We start from the raw sequence: 19,380 nt of genomic DNA, 5'->3' as shown, positions 1-19,380 counted from the left end.
GTTACCATGGCTACTGAGGACAGCGCTAAAATCGTAAACCTAATTTTGAAAAGAAGTCTTAATCTGACAGTTTTATCTGCAGTAACTATTATGGCCACACGAGGGCGCCCTTGCATGATGCCGGTCAATTCATTCACTTCAAATTGACTCCAACCTTATGAATGCAAGATGAATTCTGCAAACATGTCCAATTGATCCACAATTTTACAAATTTCTCTAATAAGAAATATTTTTCAGCATAAATAATTAGCCTCTCTTTTTAAAAGAAAGTTTTTATTTTACAGTGAACACAAGAACAATTTCCAAATATTTTGACGATGACTGAATCCACCCCGGAGGGTTATTCCAAAAAGCAGGTTTGTTGAAAACTCTGAGAAAGTAAAGACTAAATCTCGAAGTCACGGCATTTCTGATTCCAAGAAGATGATTCAGAGTTTAATCACGCACTTTGGCAAGTCATTACCATGGATCGGAGAAGCGAGAGGGTGCACCTTGTTTTACGGTGTTCTGCAATTATTGCAAAATATGTAAAAACTTGAAATGATTGCATTTGATCTGCTGTTAATTTCATTTCACTCCCGTGGGATTGCAACGGAATAAAAAATATATATCATTCAGTACCACCAGTAAATATGCTACGATTAGTGATTAAATCTGAATAAAATGGATGATAGCGTTCACTCGATCAACAGTTTAGCCCCATGCCACTTTTCTTTCCTTTGCCCCCCTGATTTCACGAGAACGGCCTTGCAGCCATTGTATGACGTCATTTAAAAAAAAAAAACAATTGAAAGGAGTGTGAAGAAGCGAATCGATTTTCTTCTGCAATCAGTGCTCCATTGAAAATGGCTTCTTTTTTTTGTGTGTTTGTGGACTGGCGGTGCATGTGTTTAACTGGAAGATAACCTTCTCACAAGTTGACTGCTATTATTATTCAGCTGTTTTGGAACAAGTTTTCTATCTCAGGGTAAGTCAACCCCGTGTTCACGATTAGACTCGGTTTGCGGAATCATCTACCTGGAATTAGTTGAATCCTCGTGAACATTTTTTGGGAGACTTAAAATGAAGCTTTGCTTGTCTTTACTTGCTATTGAATCAATATTTCGTGATTTCTTTTTTTTTTTTACGAAAACTGTGATTCTTTTTTGTGCACTTGACAAATGTTTGTAATTTAATTTAATCATTTTAATCGTGTGTTATCGCGAGATGGAAATATTGATTTTGAAAAAAAAAACTTAAGGTTTTCTAACAAATATTAAGGGTTGTGCTAAACTACCAATTGATGAGTTAGTGGGTTTTTTTTCAATTATTTGAAAAGTTTGGCTAATTGGGGAAAAAAAATCAAAATACTAGACGAACAGCATTAACTCGGGACGGTGTTTTAAAAAAAAATATTCGTTGGATTTGAACAGATATTTTACGGAAGAGGATTAGGGCCAGTGGAAGAAAAAAAACGAGGGGTGACCGGATTCTGACTTTTTCACAGAATTCTGAGTTTAAAGTCAGAATTCCGACTTTAAAGTCAGAATTCTGACTTTAAAGTCAAAATAAACTTCAGGAACAGGCCACAAGGAAAGATAAGTGAAAGAAAGCAAAAATGTCAAAAACTTGGGACATTTCTCAGAATTCTGAGAATAAAGTCAGAATTCTGACTTTAAATTCAGACTTTAAAGTCCCAATTTCTGACTAAAGTCAGAATTCTGACTTTATTCTCAGAATTCTGACTTTAAAGTCGGAATTCTGACTTTATTGCTGTTATCAGAAATTGGGAATTCTGACGACTTTATTCTCAGAATTCTGACTTTAAAGTCGGAATTCTGACTTTAAAGTTGGAATTCTGAAAAAAAAAAAAGTCGGAATCCTGTCACCCCTTGTTTTATTTTTCTTCGTTGGCCCTAATCCTCTTCCAGAGATATTGCGTAACACCGGTATATTCGTATCGGTCTTTTTTAAAATTCTAATGTTAATGTCAACGTTAGAGCAATTGAACGGGATGGCAAAGCGTGTTAGTTTGATGAGACTCGTCATACCAAATGAATTAAGTGTGGCGGCGCCAACGAGGCGTTAAAGTCACATGCAAACCTGAACAAATTGTGTAATAACATTCACATCAGTATAAAGGAGCGGCTGACGGGGCCTCACCGACAGATGCCAAAGACGTCCGGCCAACATGACTGCCTCTTTACCCACCGACCTACTCCTCTGCCTCATCCCCGTCTTTGCCGTCCTTCTCCTTGCCTTTGGAAAACTTTTGTCCCACCGGCACGCCGGTTCCCCGGTGGAAGGTCACGGTTTCGCCGTGCTGATAACCGGCTGCGATAGCGGCTTTGGATACGAACTGGCTCGACGCTTAGACCACAAAGGTTTTGTGGTCTTTGCCGGCTGTTTGTTTCCACAGGGGTTAGGTGCCCAGAACCTGGCCAGAGAGAGCTCAAGTAATCTGAAAATCCTCAAACTGGATGTCACCAGTGATGAGGATGTGGAGCACGCAAAGAGGATCGTGAAGGAGAACCTGCCGGAGAAAGGTGAGATGATTAATGATGGACATTGTAAATTGTGAATCTGGAAACGGAGTGCATCAAGGAACTGTGGATGATGATCATTTTGACCGAAAGCTCAACCTGCTTTCTGCTCGTCCGTAGGCTTGTGGGGGGTGGTGAATAACGCCGGCATCTCAGACTGGGCTGAGATCGAGTGGAGCACAATTGAAGACTTCCGCCACATGGTGGACATTAACCTTTTTGGTGCCATCAGGATGACCATGGCCTTCCTGCCTTTGGTGCGTGCCGCAAAAGGTAAGACATCAAAGCCATCTTTCCCTTGTCACGCCACCGACTGTCATTTTTTTTCGTTTTTCTCGTCTACCGCAGGTCGGATGGTCTTTGTGTCGAGCATCTTCTCGTTCTTTAACTGCCTGAACATGGGCAGCTACAGCGTATCCAAACGGGGACTGGAAGCCTTTGCTGACTGCTTGCGGGTGGAAATGGCTAGTTTTGGAGTGAAGGTATTTTTGATGAAACCAAAACATAACCAAATCATGCAATGTTGAGGTGTAAAATAAAATATGTGAAAGGCAGCAGACTTCCACAAAGGCTTGTTTCTGTTGGTGTATCCAACTCGTGTAAAACTAGCATGAAATAATAGTTTCCATTTCCCTTCACAGTGCTTTTGTGGTAATCGTGGAATAGGATAAACGATTTATGATGAACTTTGGGGTTTTTGCATTTCCAGCTGATTTTATGACTCAACAGTTGCATTAAAAAAAAAAAATCAGTCTGTGGTTTGTCCTCATCCCTCGGGAAATATTCACAGCGCAAGAAGCTAAAAAAAAATAATCCCTGGTTAAATTTTGAACTTTGTTTCCTCTCTCAGGTTAGCATCATTCAACCGGGTAACTTCGGCCAAGCCACCAACATTGTGAAGATGAAGACCCAAAACGATATTTGGAACAAGTTGAACGATGAGCGCAAGCAAATCTTCAACCGCGACTACATTGAGCTGGCCATCAATTACTTTATATCCACATGCAAGACTGGCTTCACCAGCCCAGACATGGTCGTCGCCGCCATGTTGGACGCCCTGACGGCCCCCCGCCCAAAACTTCGATACATGATCGTCTCAGCCATGGATCGGGTCTTCTTCCAACTCTTCCCTTTTCTCCCTAGTGTTCTCACTGACTCTGTGTTTTCTCTCAGCTCCATGTATACGAAAAGAAAAGAAATGCTGTATGTCAAGTAGGGATACTTTTTTTTTTTATTATTTAATGGTACTGGAAATGACATATGGCAAAATCTGTAACTAACTGACTGATGTGCTAGAGAATTCTTTGTGAGGGGCTTTGGGACAAGAAGAATGAAATCTTAACAATGTCCATGAAGGGTCGATATTTCGTTTCGATTAGTATGTCACGGTTTTGAGCGAAGGTTCGAATGTATTTGCTTTGGTTCTCTTGAACAAACTGCTCGGGGCATTCTTGAGAATCCTGCTTGTTTGTATGCTAGTTTATGTATTCTATAAAAAAAAAAAAAAAATACGTTGGGATTTTTTTTCTTGGGTCTATAAATCGCTCTTGTACTGTGGGCCAGGATTTTGTGTGTGAAATTTGTAAAGCTCTTTGTTCAGTAGATTTGACTCGAAAGTGTTGTCCTGAAATCAGTTTGACATGCTGCCCTTGTGATGCTGCTAATAAAATTTGATGGAACGAGTTTGAGCCTTGTTGAGACTTACGCTGAAAAAAGTGAAATCTTAAGTAACATCATTTTTTTTTAATTCAACCTAAATTTCCTGTTATTTTGACTTGAAATAAAATTGTCAAGCAAGATCATTCTGCTTGTTTCAAGATACTTATTTGATCTTATAGTCTTGTCAATGAGTATTGAAAGCTAGTTTCAAGTAGTATGGAGATATAAGCCTAGCATTCTTTTCTTATTTTTCTAAATCTTGTCAAGTCAAACTTATTCTGTTGGCAGGTAATTTGTCTTATTTCAAGTATTTCTCAGTTTAACATTTATTTTTTCTTAAAATTTCCAGTGGAATTTTTGCAGTGTATTTTTTTTTTTTTGATAGAGACATGACTCTCAGATGTTCCCTTATAAATGAAGTTAATCCCAAACATTTCTTTACAATAATATAGTCTAGGCACGTCATTTTGCACCAAAATTCACCCGTTTTGATCCATCTCACGGTGCCACTTAATGTTGAAAATGACATCACAGTTGTCAGGGCTCATTTTCAGTTGAAAACAAAATCCATCCCCGTTAAAATGGATGAAAACAGATGGATTATTTAATTCATATTCCACAAACAAAAACATTTATCAGAAGACTATTTTGACAAGTTAAGTCAAGAAAAGTCTGAGTCTGACTGCCCTTTAATATTCTTCATTTTCAAATGTGTGGCCTGTCACTGTTTTTGTTTGACCCATGACTGCCATTTCGGAAAAATGAATCCTGTTTCCACGGAGTGACGATTTTAAGGAGAATGTCTGCTGATTCTCAATCATAATTAAAAGGTCTCACCAGCTGAATGGGATGGGACTTTTCAAACATCTGTATGACCTCATTTCGAACAGATTTGAGGTAAAAAAAAAAAAAACATTGGTGCAGATTCTAAGAACTTTTGAACATTTTGGGAAATGCTCATTCCATTTTTGGGTAACCAGGGTTTTTCTCTGAATTACAAATAGTTCATCTTTTTTATTCAAGCTGTGGTTTATGCAATTGGAAATAGCTCCATTACATTGTTGCAAGACACCAGAGGGATTTGTGAGCTGAAGTGTGAGTAAATGTGATATATAACGATTTATAAAAGTGTGAAAACGAATCACTGTATTTACTGTTATTCAAATGTATAAAGGTCTGAGCTGTACTATTTCAGAAGGCAGTTTTTTTTGTTTTTTTTTTACATCAATCAATTGTAATGTCCTTGTCATGTATTGGGATGAAGTATTCCAGAAGGGGTCGGCTCGGTGGAACACTGGGTAGCACGTCTGCCTCACAGTTAGGAGGGTGCGGGTTCGATTCCACCTCCGACCCTCCCTGTGTGGAGTTTGCATGTTCTCCCAGAGCCCGCGTGGGTTTTCTCCGGGCACTCCGCTTTCCTCCCACATCCCAAAAACAAAGTCAAAGTCTGCTTTATTGTCAATTTCTTCACATGTTAAGACACACAAAGAGATCGAAATTACGTTTCCCACCGACACATTACACAACACATACAAGCAAATAGCACAAAGAGTAAAACATGCTTGTTAGGCCGATTGAGCACTCCAAATTGTCCCTAGGTGTGAGAGTGAGTGCGAATGGTTGTCTCTGTGGGCCCTGTGATTGGCTGGCAACCGGTTCAGGGTGTCCCCCGCCTATTGCCCGATGACGGCTGGGATAGGCTCCAGCACGCCCGCGACCCCCGTGGGAACCAAGCGGTTCAGAAAATGGATGGATGGATATTCCAGAAGGCGCCTTCTGCCCGATGACGACTGGGATAGGATCCAGCACGCCCGCAACCACTGTGGGGACAAAGCGGTACAGAAAATGGATGGATGGATGGATATTCCGGAAGGCAGGGTTTTATCAAAGGAACCAATTGTCACGCCTTTTGGTGTGAAGGAAGCCATTTACACTCATGGGGTAAATACCTCTTTCATCCAATTCAGTCCTGTGATAACCTTCATTCTCAGATGATGCTGAAACATTGTGTGCCTTCAGGCTTTTACTGACTGACCTCATTGAAGTTGTTACAAAAAGTGCTGAAGGATGTAAATGATGGGGTCCAGCAGCAATGTTTACATTTTGATAGTCGGATTGATATGAACATTTTGTCCTTGTAACATTAGTGTTAGACTTATTTGTCTGAAGGTTGATGTTTTCTCTATTTTATGTATTTGTTTCAACTAACTCAAGTGTGACTTCGAGTATACTGTGTATTATTTTTTGTGTTTGTTTTTAATATAGAAATGGACAACTGACAAGTTATTTTTAATCCCTTTTTATTTTTTATTTGAATTTATTAGAATTAATTTTTCAAGTTTCTATTTTGATGTTCTTTTCGGCTTCCGTATATCCTGAGTGTGACAGCTTGAGTAAAGTAAGACGCTCCACTCTGTGTTTATTTTCAGTTCATTTGTTATGGCGGTCAAGGTTTTAACCCTGAACAGTGGTGATATGACATTCAGTTTCTATGTTATATTCAGCTTTAATTGCAAATTGATTCATATATTGTACTTTTTCGCGCTAATACCGAGCATCATATTACTTCTTTGGACCGTTCAATCAGAGACGAGTTGTCCGATCATAGACGATCTTTGCCGTTCGCCTTGTCAACAGATGAATTCGCCTACGCCTGTACTAGCCTAGCATACATCACGTTAGCTTCTGGCTTCTTCACAAACACTTACCGGTTCAACATAAAACATGAAGAAAATAACGAAGTGCCGGTAAGGATTCTTTTTACGATGTGACAAGGTACACGTAGGACCATCGTAAATTTGTGCCGCTGCTTAGAATTGAATGAGTCGCACGACTCGCCCGCCAGCAGGAGTCGGCTATGGCTGTTAATATGATGGTGATGATGTTGTTGACAGGATGACACCTGCTCGTCAGCGTGCCTGTTTGCTTTGGGAGCACTGCTGACATGTTCCACTTTCTTCCCTGACAGATCATCAACGCGTTGAAGATGTTAAAGAACAGCGAGGGAGTTTTTTTATGACACGCTCATGGGCAAATAAAGCTCACGAATGGAAAACCAGAGGAGGAGGTAAGGAGGATTAATGCGCTGCTGCTGTTTGTGTTGTGTCCAAGCATGCTGGCGTTCCTTTATGCTAAAAAGATTACTCGCACTGATTTTTTATATTCATTTATTTGCCCAATACAATAAATATCATGACAAACCATAATCATAAGAACCGATTGTACAGGCAAGATGGGGAAAACCTGACCCCAATCATGTAAAAATTTCTTGTCCCTGTTAAGAGCTAAAATTCAATTGAATAAATTCCTTGTTTATTGATGGTAATTCCCATGAAATGTTTACACCTTTGAAAATCTATGGACTTTTGCAACTGTAACAGCTGACCCATATCAACCTTGTCCTCTATCTCATGACTCATGATCTGGCAGCTCTGAAGATGATGGTGGAGGAGGGCGAGGCCTGCTCCATATCTGGAAGGGCTACTATTACCATGTGGCCCCCGAGAAACTGCTCCTCCCCCATCCAGTTCTCCAGGTCGCTCTGGGTAGAAACCATGGAGTTCTGCTGGTGGAAGGTAAGTGGAAGGTGTTTACAAACTTTTAAGTCCCCCGGTTTTTCATGTTCTTGCTGTGTTCGATCAGGCGGACAGGTGTTTACGTTCGGACACTGTCCATGGAAACAGAGTCAGGCGACAGAGTCTGTGGCGCCCACTCTGGAGGGCGCACTCAGCGGACAGCTGGTTGTGGCTGTGGCTGCCGGAAGCTACCACAGCGGGGCGGTGACAGACGGCGGCAGCGTCCACATGTGGGGCGACAACACCGCCGGACAGTGTGGTCTGTCGGGGCTCGCCTCCGTCCCCAACCCGACTCCAGTCGCTCTGGCGGACTCTGATTGTAGCACCTTGCCGTCGGTGCCTGTACTGGAGCTAGCCTGTGGGGAACAGCATACCTTGGCGCTCTCGGTCCAGCGGGAAGTGTGGGCTTGGGGCAGCGGCTGTCAGCTGGGCCTCGGTGCCACCGTTTCTCCCGTCTGGAAACCACTTAAGGTTGAGCACCTAGCAGGCAGGTTTGTACTTCAAGTGGCTTGCGGGGCCAAGCACAGCCTGGCCCTGGTGCGCCGCCCAGGCCCCCGGGACATCCAGCGGCCCCTGGCTGATAAATGCGGGCAGTGTGAGCAACTGCTTTACACCATGACGGACAAAGAGGATCATGTTATAATCTCTGACAGTCACTACTGCATCCCTTGCTTAGAGCAGCCGAAGCAGGAGGAGAAGCTCCAAACGCCTTCTCCAAATCCTGTGCTGAAAATGTCTCCATCAGAACCCGTCCTTTCCTCCAAAACCTCCACATCACCCCCTCAATCTGTGTCTCCGGCACCTGTCGATAACTCTGAATTACAAAACGCGGAGACTCGAGAGGCATCTGTGGCTGGCGAGGAAGCGCCTGGTTCAAACTTTGACCTTTCAGGGACGAAGTCAAGTGGGGCCCCAAGTGCCAAGGCTTCTCCTTATCCAGATGAGCAGGCCGTCAAAGATTACCTGAAGAAGCTCTCAGATAGCACCCAGGCTGAGAAAACACCAAAGGTGACACTTGGAGGACTACACACGCTGCTGGTAAGTGTTGCCCATTGAGAATAAAAGTACACATTTCCGATCGAGTAAAGTCCAACCTGCTTATCGTATCGTCCGGGTCGCTCACTTTTAAAAGCCGGTCGATCGTCTTTGTTTGTTTTTAGCCCTCAGCGGCCGGACTCATTAGCGCCTCCTCCAACAATCCCCTCAACAACCTGGTAGCCTCTTGCGCTTCGGCCGTGGGCGAAAGGGTGGCTTCCACCTACGAGGCGTTGTCCCTGAAAAAAATGATGAGCATGTACCTTCCCACGTCGCGCGGGTCAGTCAAGCAAACGGCCGCCGCTCAGCACCCAGCGGGTGAGAACAGCGCCGAGCGTGTCCGACAGGAAGACTCTGCGCAGGCCAAGAAGAGTTCCAGCACTGGCGACATCCACGAAGAGGAGGCGGAAGGCCCGCATCGTCGTTTGTCACTCCCGGGACTCCTCTCACAGGGTAGATACGCTGTTCACCTCTTATCCTCCTCCTATGGGCTGCTGTGTAAGTAGGGCCCCGTGGCCGTGCATGTTGGCGTCACCTGCATGTTTCCTCCACACGCCGTGACGTTCTTGTCGTGGTGCATTCACTTCTTTTCTTCTTCTCAATGTGATTGATTTTTTTCCTTTTTCCACTTACTTGCTGCGTTTTGATTTCCCTTCTGCACGCCCGCAGTGTCCCCACGACTGCTACGTAAGGCCGGCCGTTCAAAGATGGCCGCCGCCGGCGCTCTGACCTCATCGGGAATGGCAACCCCGGCGGATCAAGAGGTGCTGCCCTCCCTGCAAACGGAGGTGTGGAGCTGGGGCCACGGCCAACACGGGCAGCTCGGCCACGGAGACAACGCGGACAGGTCGGGCGCCCTGCCGCCGAGCTCATCGACGTGAGCGAGCGGCCGGGTAATAGCTCAAGTGTGATGTTTGCAGATCGCAGCCGCTCTGCATCAAAAGTCTCAATAGTAAGGAGGTGGTGCGAGTGGTGGCCGGTTCTCATCATTCCCTCGCACTGACTGCCCAGTCGCAGGTCAGTCGACAGCTGTGGTCACGGGACATTTCACAGCGCTTGTAAACGATACGGCCCAAATGTGCAAACATTTCGGGTTGACTCAGAAGGTTTAGCCCGTGTTTGTTTTCATTTATTCATTTGATTTTATTCATTAATTTTATTTGATTAATTCATTCTTTTTTTAATTTCCATTTCTTTTAAAACAGGACATTTTGTTCAAATTGACAGTGCATAAAATGCATAGACACGAAAAGAGGGAGGTGGATGCCACTCGACATTCAGCCTGTAAAGTGAAAATTTTTTTTTGGGTGGGTGGGATGGTTAAAGAACGACATTGCATATGGACTCAGGCTCATCGCATACTGTGTAACAAAGTTGACATTTTCTCCTTGCAACTTGTCTGTCTTGAAGTTGTTGTCGTGGGGAAGTAATAGCCAGGGTCAGCTGGGCCACATGGAGTCCCCCAGCACAGTCCCTCGTCTGGCCAAGGTGCGGTAGACACATTTGAAGTAGAATTTGCCATCTGGATGTCAACACACTCTAATATACCTTGCTATCTGGGCCACAGCTGTCAGAGGGAATCCGGGTGTGGGACGTGAGCGCCGGAGAGTGTCACACGCTGCTGCTCGCTGATGGAGACTGCATGCAGCCTATCATCTATTACAGTGGAGAGCAGGTGAAAGAGGGCAAGCAGCAAGACGGAGACAAGGAAGAAGAAAGGGAGGAGTCATGTGACGGCTATGCCCGGCAGCCTGTGCTGCTTCCCTTCTGCATGAACGTAAGAACAAAAACGTGTGACTCCGTTCAACCACTCGGTGAAACTCAAGATTGTGACGCTTGCGCTTCCCCAGTTAGGATTTGTGAGCAGCGTGTTTGCCGGCGGCCAGCAATGCGTGGCCCTCTCAGACAAGAACGTGATGGGCTTCATCGCCAGCTTGCACGAGCTGGCGTCAGCCGAGAGGAAATTCTACTGCAAGCTGTCTAGCATCAAGACACAAGTCTTGAGCCCCTTGATGGCTCTCGGTAAGAAGGACACATAGGAGAAAAATGTCATCTCGATGGTTGACAGATTTCTTTTCCTAGAATCTCTGAGCGTCAACCTCGGCCCGGTCATCTTCAAGATCCTGCGGACGCTTGCCGGTCAGTTTGGGCACTTGTGTCATCTGACCGGACAGCATGCGGTCAGTCTCACCGCCAACCTCCGGCGCAGCCGCAGTCTTAAAAGTCTGTTTATCCTCGACCACACCAGCATCTTCCTAGACTCCTACAAAGAGTATGTGTTTAAAATCCACAACTGACACTTTACAGTCATTACACTCTACATCATTTGGTGTCAAACCCAAGGACCGGGGGCCAGATACGGCCCGCCACGTCACTTTATGTGGCCCGTGAAGACACATTTCGCATGGAGTTTGTGTGCATGACTAAAATGACAAAATTATCTTCACTTTTTAAAAATAGAGATATTGCTAGCAATTTCTATGACATCTCTGAACCGTTTTTACAAGTCTCTGATTTCAAAGCTAGTTATTGGTTAGCTTGTTGTGTATCCTATTATGTATATAGAGGTCATCACGGCCACTCTGAGGGAAACTATGACGACAATGCGGCCTGCGACAAAAAATGAGTTTAACACCCCTGCGTTATTTTTCAAGATACAGCAGCTCTTTGGACGACTTCCAGGTGATGGGAGGCTTCCCGACCCTCGCCAAACCCTCGCTGTGAGTACGCTACGAGAAGGAAAGCTTTCAGTAAAAATGTTTCAAGTGTGACCGCTGCTTCCAAAGTCAGACAGTGTGTCATTTTGTAGTCTGTAATGACATGGTCACTTCTCGCTTAAATGAGTGTAAAAAAAACATCAAAGTCGAATAAGATATGCAGCAGGGCACGGCACTATAAATATAAAGAAGCATTATTGGATGAATCTATTGGAATGGGAAAAAAAAAAAATCGCAAATGTGTTAAGTTACTTGAAACGCAAGCTTGAAGTGTTTTGAGATCAGACCACATAGCGCCGCCGAGTTTAATTCCACAATTTGACAGGCAAGAAAGAGTCAATGAGTTTCTATGAACAAGTCCATCCGTTTCGCCAAAGCGATTGTTTTGGAAAGAGTCCCGAGCTCCTTCAGAAGTTGTCGGAGTGCAGTGAGGGGAACCTCGCCGTGGTGGACCTCCTGCAAGCGCTCTTCTACCTGCCCGCACTTCACCTCCAAGAGTACGGACGGCTCCTGCTCAAACTGGCCACGTGCTTTGAAGTGGTAGGTCAAGCGCGACGAGCTCCTCGCAGCCGGCGGCTCGGCTCAAACCCGCCCATCGATGAGACGTCGCGCGTATGTCTGTGTCCGTCAGAGCTCCAGCGAATACCAACGACTGCAGGAGAGCTGCTCAAAGTTTGAAGCTTTGGACCTTCTGCTGAAGAAGAATAGGAAGGAAGCAGAGTACACCTTTCTTTTCTGGAAAGGCTTCCCCGGCAAGATGACGGTAAGCTAGCTTGCCCTAACTAACTTTTTCGAACTTTCCGCACACACCCATTCACACCCACGGTCAGTGCGAAGTCTTCAAGGATCCTCACCCGTCTTTTTTTTTTTTTTTTTTTTTTTTTTTTTTTCCAATTGTTAGGACTCTTTACGAAAGCCTCACCGCCGCCTCATCTGCGAGAGCAGCAACAAAGCTTTGACGCTGCAGAACGCCGGAAGGTTCTCTGTTAACTGGTTCATCCTTTTTAATGACGCTCTCGTCCATGCGCAGGTCAGCTTCACACACACACACAAACGCACTTATTGTACCTTGCTGCGCTTTCAAGCTTTTGTTTGTGTGCTTGCCCTCATGCTCTCAGGGCATGGCGCCTTGTAAAAATCTCGTAAGTATGAAGCTCCGCATCGTGAGTGCGCGTCGTACGTTTGTGTGGCAGCAACATACAGTAAAAAAATTATAATATATATATAGAGAGAGAAAAGAATGAACTAGTTCATGTTTGGAACAGTAACTTGGTTCCAAATTTTTAGGAACTGAACTTTTCTAACATTGGTCTAAATGGAAAAAGCATGAGGATTGTTGATCTAGTTCTGTTTAAAAAAAACAAGGAATAAAAAGCGTCTACGCTTCCCTGAAACGCTTCCCCAAGGCCTGTCAAAATGATTCACAACTTGAGTGGTGGAAGAAAACCAAAGATAATTGTGAACAGAAGCCCGTCTCATACCTTGCTGCGACACAAAGCCACGGTTGTGTGTTGCCATGGCGCATTTAGTCATTTGACAAAATAAACCTTAGTTAACCTGTACTGGATGTCAATAGTTTCGAGCATTTTGAGGATAAGCGGATGGTTGGATGGATGGATAGATGGATGGACGGACGGACGGATGTGTATGTTTTTTTGTAGTATTGCCTGAGTCTGTGTTGTGCACATCCCTTTCCCCCCTTGGCCATTGTCATTTTCTCCCTCCCTCCCTCCCCTAATTTGGGCATTAAAAAGTCTGACAAGACACGTCAGTCATCTGAACCTGACTCTGAGTGCGGCATGACCTTTGACTGACCTTCATCTCCCCCCTCCTCAGTTCTCCACCCATCATGTCTTCCCCTTGACCACGTTGTGGGTGGAGCCTATTCCAGAGGACAACACTGGCCTGTGAGTGACTTTCTTAATCAATTGAATGATCAAAGATGTTTATGAAATTAGACGTTTGCTCATTTCAATTGTCTTCTTTGAGGAGCTACGGACTGAAACTGATCACACCAGAAGAAATGTTCACCCTGTTAGCCAGCACCGCCGTGGAGAAGGTCAGTGAAAGGAATAAAGACGGTCCATGTGAAGAGTTAGTGCGAGTTCTGTTTTTTTCTGGTGCTCACTTGACAGGCCAAGTGGATCCGCTGCCTCAACCAAGCAGTGGCTCAGGCCCTCAGCTTAGGCGAGGGACAAACGTTTGAGCCTCCCATTTGCAGGAGCGCCACGTATACGTTTTACAAGGACGGACGGTTGAAAGAGGCCACGTACGAGGGCCGCTGGCTGGCCGGAAAGCCCCACGGAAGGTACGACTTGTTGATGTTTCTGTGTGTGGGGTATTTTTTTTTTTTCCCAAGATTGCAGATTAGCATGATTGCTCTTTTCAGAGGCGTGATCAAATGGCCTGATGGGAGGATTTACACAGGCTCGTTTAAGAATGGACAGGAAGATGGGTAAGCTTCAGCCAACATGATCGTAGATGAGATATCATATCTTGTTGAGAACATATTTTTTGTTGTTGTTTAGGTTTGGGGAATGTGTGGCTCCGAATAAGAGCCTGGACACAAACGATCGCTATCAAGGTCACTGGAAGGACGGCAAGATGCACGGCGTGGGCACGTACAGGTGGGCATGTTCTGATATTTGTCACTTTGTTTTATGATAACATGAAGACATGTTTTGATCTCTCGAAGGGGGAATTCAACTGTTCAAATATGTAAAATATGTCATATGTATATCCGAAATCAAAAGTTTTCTCGCAGTTTATGGGCTCCTTCAAAAATTTTACATGAAACATTAATGTAGCTTCATGCAATATTGTCTGGAAATATTGAGAAAAAAATTTTTTACCAAGTGTTTGGTTATTTATTTTTTATTTTTAAAAAAATATATACTAATAGCGTTGTTCTAGAGTTTTCTTTTTGTTTTGTTTTCTAAAAAAAAACGTAATTGCACAGCAGCAGGCTGATGCAACACATGACACGATATCAATGAATGGTAGCTTGATTTACGAGTGCCTGGATTTGTTGCCCGACCGATATTGACCAATTCTGATATTTGGCAGAAGAAAATTCCGATAACCGATTCATCTCACGATTGATTAAAAAAAAATATATCTAGTTCTTTGTCTACATGTGCACAATGATTGGCTGTGTGTAGATATGCCAGCGCCGAGGTCTACGACGGCTCCTACCAGGAGGGCCTGCGGCACGGCCACGGGATGCTGCGCAGCGGCAAGCTCAACACCTCCTCGCCCAGCGTATTCATCGGCCAGTGGGTGCACGACAAGAAGACGGGCTACGGCGTCTTTGACGACATCACTAAGTACGTAGGAGCCTCCTGCGGCTTCCTATTTCAATGCACTGTGAGAGCTCGGTGTGTTTTGCTTCCTTCAGAGGCGAAAAATACATCGGTATGTGGCAGGACAACATGCGGCAGGGCAACGGGGTCGTCGTCACGCAGTTCGGCCTTTACTACGAAGGATCTTTCAAAGACAATAAGATGATGGTAGGAGAAGAGATGATGACAAAGTGTATTAAAAGAAACAAAATACTTTATTTGGAGCCCCCACTAGTCTAAACACAGTCAATATTCTGATCAATATTATGGAATAAGAATTAAGCAAAATAATCCACCAGATGTTTTTATTCATTTTAGGAAGCTGACATTTTGTCCTGTACTGCCACCTGCTGTTGACTTTAGTTAGTTTGGTGCCTGCGGGCTCATTTTGCAAACGGTCATGTGTCCAAAACCCCAGGTGAACTGTGACGTTCACAGGCTGATCCAGCAGGTGGCAGTAGCACCGACGGCTGCATTATTCTGCTTAATTCTTAATCCACAAATACAATATTAATCAGAATACCGCATTTACACTACACAAAATAGTATTTTATTGCAATGGAAATCTCTCACCGACTTTAGCTCCAAATGTTGCCATTGAATTATCTGTCTACTTTTGTTTTACTGTCATTGTGTGTCGCTGTAATGAGGAAAAAAAAAATAGTTCAGTTTGTACGCAGATTAATTTTGTCTTTCAGGGCACCGGAATCCTTCTGTCTGAGGACGATACAACGTACGAGGGGGAGTTCTCAGATGACTGGACACTTAGCGGCAAGGTGACTTCGACTAAGTGTTCCATTCATAATCAATCACCAGGCCAATGACAGTATTGACACGTTTGTGACCTTAGGGAGTCCTGGCGATGGCCAACGGCGACTACCTGGAAGGCTCCTTCAATGGCGAATGGGGCGCCGGTCCCAAAGTGACTGGCTCCTACTTTAAGCCGCAGATGTTTGAAAGCGACAAGGACAAGATTCGATCGGTGTAGGTATCTGCGTATTTTATTTGATGCCGTGGAAGTCATGCTAAGCAATCACTTTGCCGCCATGTTGTTTCCTTGCTACGCCATCCAAATAATCATTTTAATTGTCATTTTAAGAATGAAACACTCTTGTGTTGCGAATCGGCACCTTCTAATTGAAATCCACTTTTTTTCACGTGTCAGGAAGCTGGGCCGTCTGTGCGTGAGCGCCGAGGAGAAGTGGCAGGCGGTGTTTGACGAATGTTGGCGCCAACTCGGCTGCGAGACTCCCGGCCAGGGCGACAACTCCAAAGCGTGGGAAAATATTGCCGTTGCCCTCACCACCAACCGACGACACATTCTGGACAGGTTGGTGGTCACTTTTTTTGATTGATATATATATATATTTTTTTTTCCCCCCACTCCTTTCGTCACATTTGAAAAATGTCTCTCAGTCCAGAGCCTCTGTCTCGAAGTCACAGCAGAACTCTGGAGGGTTTAGAGGTGATCCCTCAGCATGACGGTCCCATGACTATTGAGCGATATCACGCCATCCATCTTTACCTCATCAAGGTACAAGTTGTTTCAGTTCTTTCCGTTTTTTTTTTTCCGTGACGAAAAAAAAGTACTCGGCGTGAGTGCCGAGAAGCACTCCAAGGCGGCATAAATCCAACAAATCATTTGTCATCTTCACAGGCATGTGACACCCCGCTTCATCCGCTGGGCAGACTTGTGGAAGCCTTGGTGGCGGTCTACCGAATGACGTACGTCGGCGTCGGCGCCAACCGGCGGCTCCTGCCGCAGGCTGTCTGCGAATTAAAATCTTATCTCAACCGCATCTTCCAGATTGTAAAGTGAGCACCCTCAAGCCCCGGCACGCCATTTTTTCTTTTCACAACACAAGTTATCTCAAGGCACTACAGTAATCCCTCGTTTATCGCGGATAATTCGTTCCAAGACCACCCGTGATATGTGGAAATCAGTGAAGTCGTGTCAACCTTTTTTTTTTAACACACATACATTGTTTATATACGAATAAGTGTACATTAAACCATATAAGTGCATATGTTATCATGAGAACATGAAATAATAGAATTTTCCGCGACGTACTGAAGCCGCGATAATCGAACCGCGATGTAGCGAGGGATTACGTGCGGTAGTTCAAGAGCTATTGTTTCTGCGCAGGTTTCTGTTCCCAGACTTGCCAGAAGACGGCGGTATAATTCGAGAGCCAACCGACCTCGGGGAGAAAGAATCGGACTGTGAAGTGTCCAAGCAGGATTTGAACGTGAATCTGGAGCGGTCGCTCCGAAGCCAAGCGGTGAGCAGCTTGGCTCTGCTGCTCCCTGTGCTGTTGCCCCGCCTCTACCCGCCGCTCTTCACCCTCTACGCTCTGGACAAGGAGCGAGAGGACGACGTCTACTGGGAATGCGTCCTCCGCCTCAACAAGCAGCCCGACCTGGCCCTGCTCGCCTTTCTGGGTGTCCAGCAGTACGACTCACGCTACAAGTGGACTGCTGCAACTCAGATCCACTTTTCGATCTTTGCTTTATTGTCTTTCAGGAAGTTCTGGCCTGTTTCAGTCTCCATGCCAGCACCTGCGGAAAACCTCCAGGTAGTTTGGCTTGATTGTTTTTTTTTCCTCGCACAAATGTAACAGTGTTTTGTATCTCATCCAGGTTCTGTCAGGCACCAAGGATACTTGCTTCGCTTCTGCAGTCGAAACTCTGCAGCAAATTAGGTTGGTCCTCTTAAGCATATGAATGGATAAATATGCTTATCGAATAAAAATGTATTTATTTGTGAAGTTGCTCTTGGACTTGGTTTTCAGCACGACGTTCACCCCATCAGACAAGCTCCATGTGATCCAGCTGACCTTCGAGGAGATCACAAAAGAAGTGCAATCACTTCTGAAACACGACTTCCTGTGGTCCATGGATGACCTGTTTCCCGTTTTCCTCTACGTGGTGCTGCGTGCTCGGTGAGCGCCAACATTTTTGTATTCATTTATATCCAATTATAAATGTCTGTCGAATGTAGCAATTTTTTTTTTTGGTCAAATATACTAGGATTAGGAACCTTGGGTCAGAGGTCAACCTGATCGAAGACCTGATGGACCCTTGCGTCCAGCACGGAGAGCACGGAATCATGTTCACAACTCTGAAGGTGATGACTTTCACAAGTGATGGAGGCCATAAATGTTGACAAGAAAAAAAAAAAAAAAAAAACCGTCACTGTGTCCTAACTGACTGAGTGAAGCCCTGGAAATGTTCTCTGTCCCTCCATAGGCCTGTTACTACCAGATCCAGCATGAGAGGATCACTTAATGCCAGCAGCAGAAGCAGCTTCTTTGACCGACGCGTGCGCCGTGGCTCCTCCCTCCCCCCCCCCCCCATCAGCCTGCCACTAAGCGCTCCATCTGCTCCTGGCATTTATAGGAAGACCACCTTCCCCCTATTGTGACCACGAGCGGCTGCCACAGTGTTGTTCCCGCCATGTACAGTATGCACTACTTCCAAATGTCCACATGTGAAAAAAAATCCGGAATGTTTTGACAAGTTACCTGAAAGTATACAACACTATCGTGATTCCTTTTTTTTTTTTTTTTTTGGACAGAAGACATGATTGATTTTAATCCGTGGGACAATTGCAAGCCTGTAAAGCAATTCAAGCCATAAATCCAGCAAGCAGTGCTCCAGCTAGCCCAAAAAAAAAAGAAAAAAAAATGGGACAGAAAGAATACTGGGGTCGACGCAATTGAACCCGATGCATGCTCGTTTACTGCTAGGTCACAGTTCTCACAAATGTTGCGTCATTTTGTAAGCATTCACTACAGATCGTTTAATCATTGTGTTGTGGCGTTGGAGAGGGATTATTTTGTGTTCTCTGATTATTTAACTGTGGAAGTGATTGCATCCACAGCTTCTTATGAATCACACTAAAAACAGATCATATTTTTCCTCAGTTCACATCTTTCTCAACTTGACTGATAAGAAGCATACAGAGGATCTTAAAAGTCTACACACCCCTGCTCAGGTGGCAGATTTGGTGGAAAAAAACAAAAAGGTGCGTCTGATAAAAGTCAATTGAGTTGTACAGCGTATAGGTGACATTCACAAGTATTTTGGTCCGGCATTTGAACACGGGCGTGTAGACTTATACAGTACGTAAAATGATGTAACTGACGTAAAGGAAGCGTTTGATTTACGCTCCGGTTAATATGAATTTCAGGCCTCGTTGCTGCTAAACGATGGCTTTAAAACTGAAGTTGTCTTTATTATTGAATGTGAACCAATGATATGTGACAATAAAAAGATGTTTTGTTCAAGAATTCTTGGTTGTTACGTTTTGGGCTGCGACTAGTAATTATAATTTTTTTTGGTCTCTTTTTTTAAAAAATATTTTTAATAAAAAAAAAAAAAAAAGGTATCCAAATGATGTATCAATGATAAAAACAAAAATCATCGATGAATCATTGCACATCTAAAGGGCACGAAATGAAACAGAGTTCAATTTTTGTCCAATGTTTTGTTCCTCAATATTTGAAAGGTTTAAAACTAAGCCGCTTGT

The 19,380-nt window shown here is 44.4% G+C and overlaps 2 protein-coding genes across 3 annotated transcripts; both read left to right on the top strand.

Moving 5' to 3' along the window:
* The first annotated feature begins 705 nt into the window (after window positions 1-705).
* On the top strand, window positions 706-4,280 carry LOC147062719 (D-beta-hydroxybutyrate dehydrogenase, mitochondrial). The gene is made up of 5 exons (XM_085927947.1): window positions 706-967; window positions 2,115-2,525; window positions 2,643-2,795; window positions 2,871-3,004; window positions 3,373-4,280. The coding sequence occupies exons 2-5, from the start codon at window positions 2,171-2,173 to the stop codon at window positions 3,736-3,738; spliced, it is 1,008 nt and encodes a 335-aa protein (XP_085784073.1). The 5' UTR covers window positions 706-967; window positions 2,115-2,170; the 3' UTR covers window positions 3,739-4,280.
* Window positions 4,281-6,594: 2,314 nt separating this feature from the next.
* On the top strand, window positions 6,595-19,155 carry als2b (alsin Rho guanine nucleotide exchange factor ALS2 b). Of its 2 annotated transcripts, none has more exons than XM_085908476.1 (33): window positions 6,595-6,928; window positions 7,150-7,248; window positions 7,611-7,756; window positions 7,824-8,794; window positions 8,917-9,244; window positions 9,461-9,638; window positions 9,712-9,808; window positions 10,202-10,279; window positions 10,359-10,568; window positions 10,642-10,813; window positions 10,874-11,063; window positions 11,446-11,511; window positions 11,886-12,048; window positions 12,140-12,271; window positions 12,410-12,538; window positions 13,345-13,415; window positions 13,501-13,567; window positions 13,644-13,816; window positions 13,898-13,963; window positions 14,037-14,135; window positions 14,670-14,834; window positions 14,906-15,017; window positions 15,548-15,625; window positions 15,700-15,833; window positions 16,015-16,179; window positions 16,266-16,383; window positions 16,507-16,664; window positions 16,996-17,301; window positions 17,374-17,425; window positions 17,490-17,551; window positions 17,642-17,791; window positions 17,880-17,976; window positions 18,099-19,155. In XM_085908476.1, the coding sequence occupies exons 2-33, from the start codon at window positions 7,229-7,231 to the stop codon at window positions 18,135-18,137; spliced, it is 4,992 nt and encodes a 1,663-aa protein (XP_085764602.1). In that variant the 5' UTR covers window positions 6,595-6,928; window positions 7,150-7,228; the 3' UTR covers window positions 18,138-19,155. The 2 variants fall into 2 exon arrangements, with proteins under 2 accessions (XP_085764602.1, XP_085764594.1); XM_085908468.1 differs by having other exon boundaries at window positions 13,498-13,567.
* Window positions 19,156-19,380: the final 225 nt, after the last annotated feature.

The sequence above is a fragment of the Syngnathus leptorhynchus genome, chromosome 1, assembly GCF_054491065.1.
Source record: "Syngnathus leptorhynchus isolate UIUO chromosome 1, UIUO_Slep, whole genome shotgun sequence".
Classification (NCBI taxonomy): Eukaryota; Metazoa; Chordata; class Actinopteri; order Syngnathiformes; family Syngnathidae; genus Syngnathus; species Syngnathus leptorhynchus.
Note: the sequence above shows the minus strand (reverse complement) of the source record. Positions and strands in the feature narration are given on the sequence as shown.

Coding starts and splice junctions, on each gene's coding strand:
- LOC147062719 (XM_085927947.1), top strand. CDS start 2,171: ATGACTGCCTCTTTACCCACCGACCTACTCCTCTGCCTCATCCCCGTC. Junction 2,796..2,870: donor TTTGGTGCGTGCCGCAAAAG/GTAAGACATCAA, acceptor CGTCTACCGCAG/GTCGGATGGTCTTTGTGTCG. Junction 3,005..3,372: donor TGGCTAGTTTTGGAGTGAAG/GTATTTTTGATG, acceptor TTCCTCTCTCAG/GTTAGCATCATTCAACCGGG.
- als2b (XM_085908468.1), top strand. CDS start 7,229: ATGGAAAACCAGAGGAGGAG. Junction 8,795..8,916: donor GAGGACTACACACGCTGCTG/GTAAGTGTTGCC, acceptor GTTTGTTTTTAG/CCCTCAGCGGCCGGACTCAT. Junction 10,569..10,641: donor TGCTTCCCTTCTGCATGAAC/GTAAGAACAAAA, acceptor GCGCTTCCCCAG/TTAGGATTTGTGAGCAGCGT.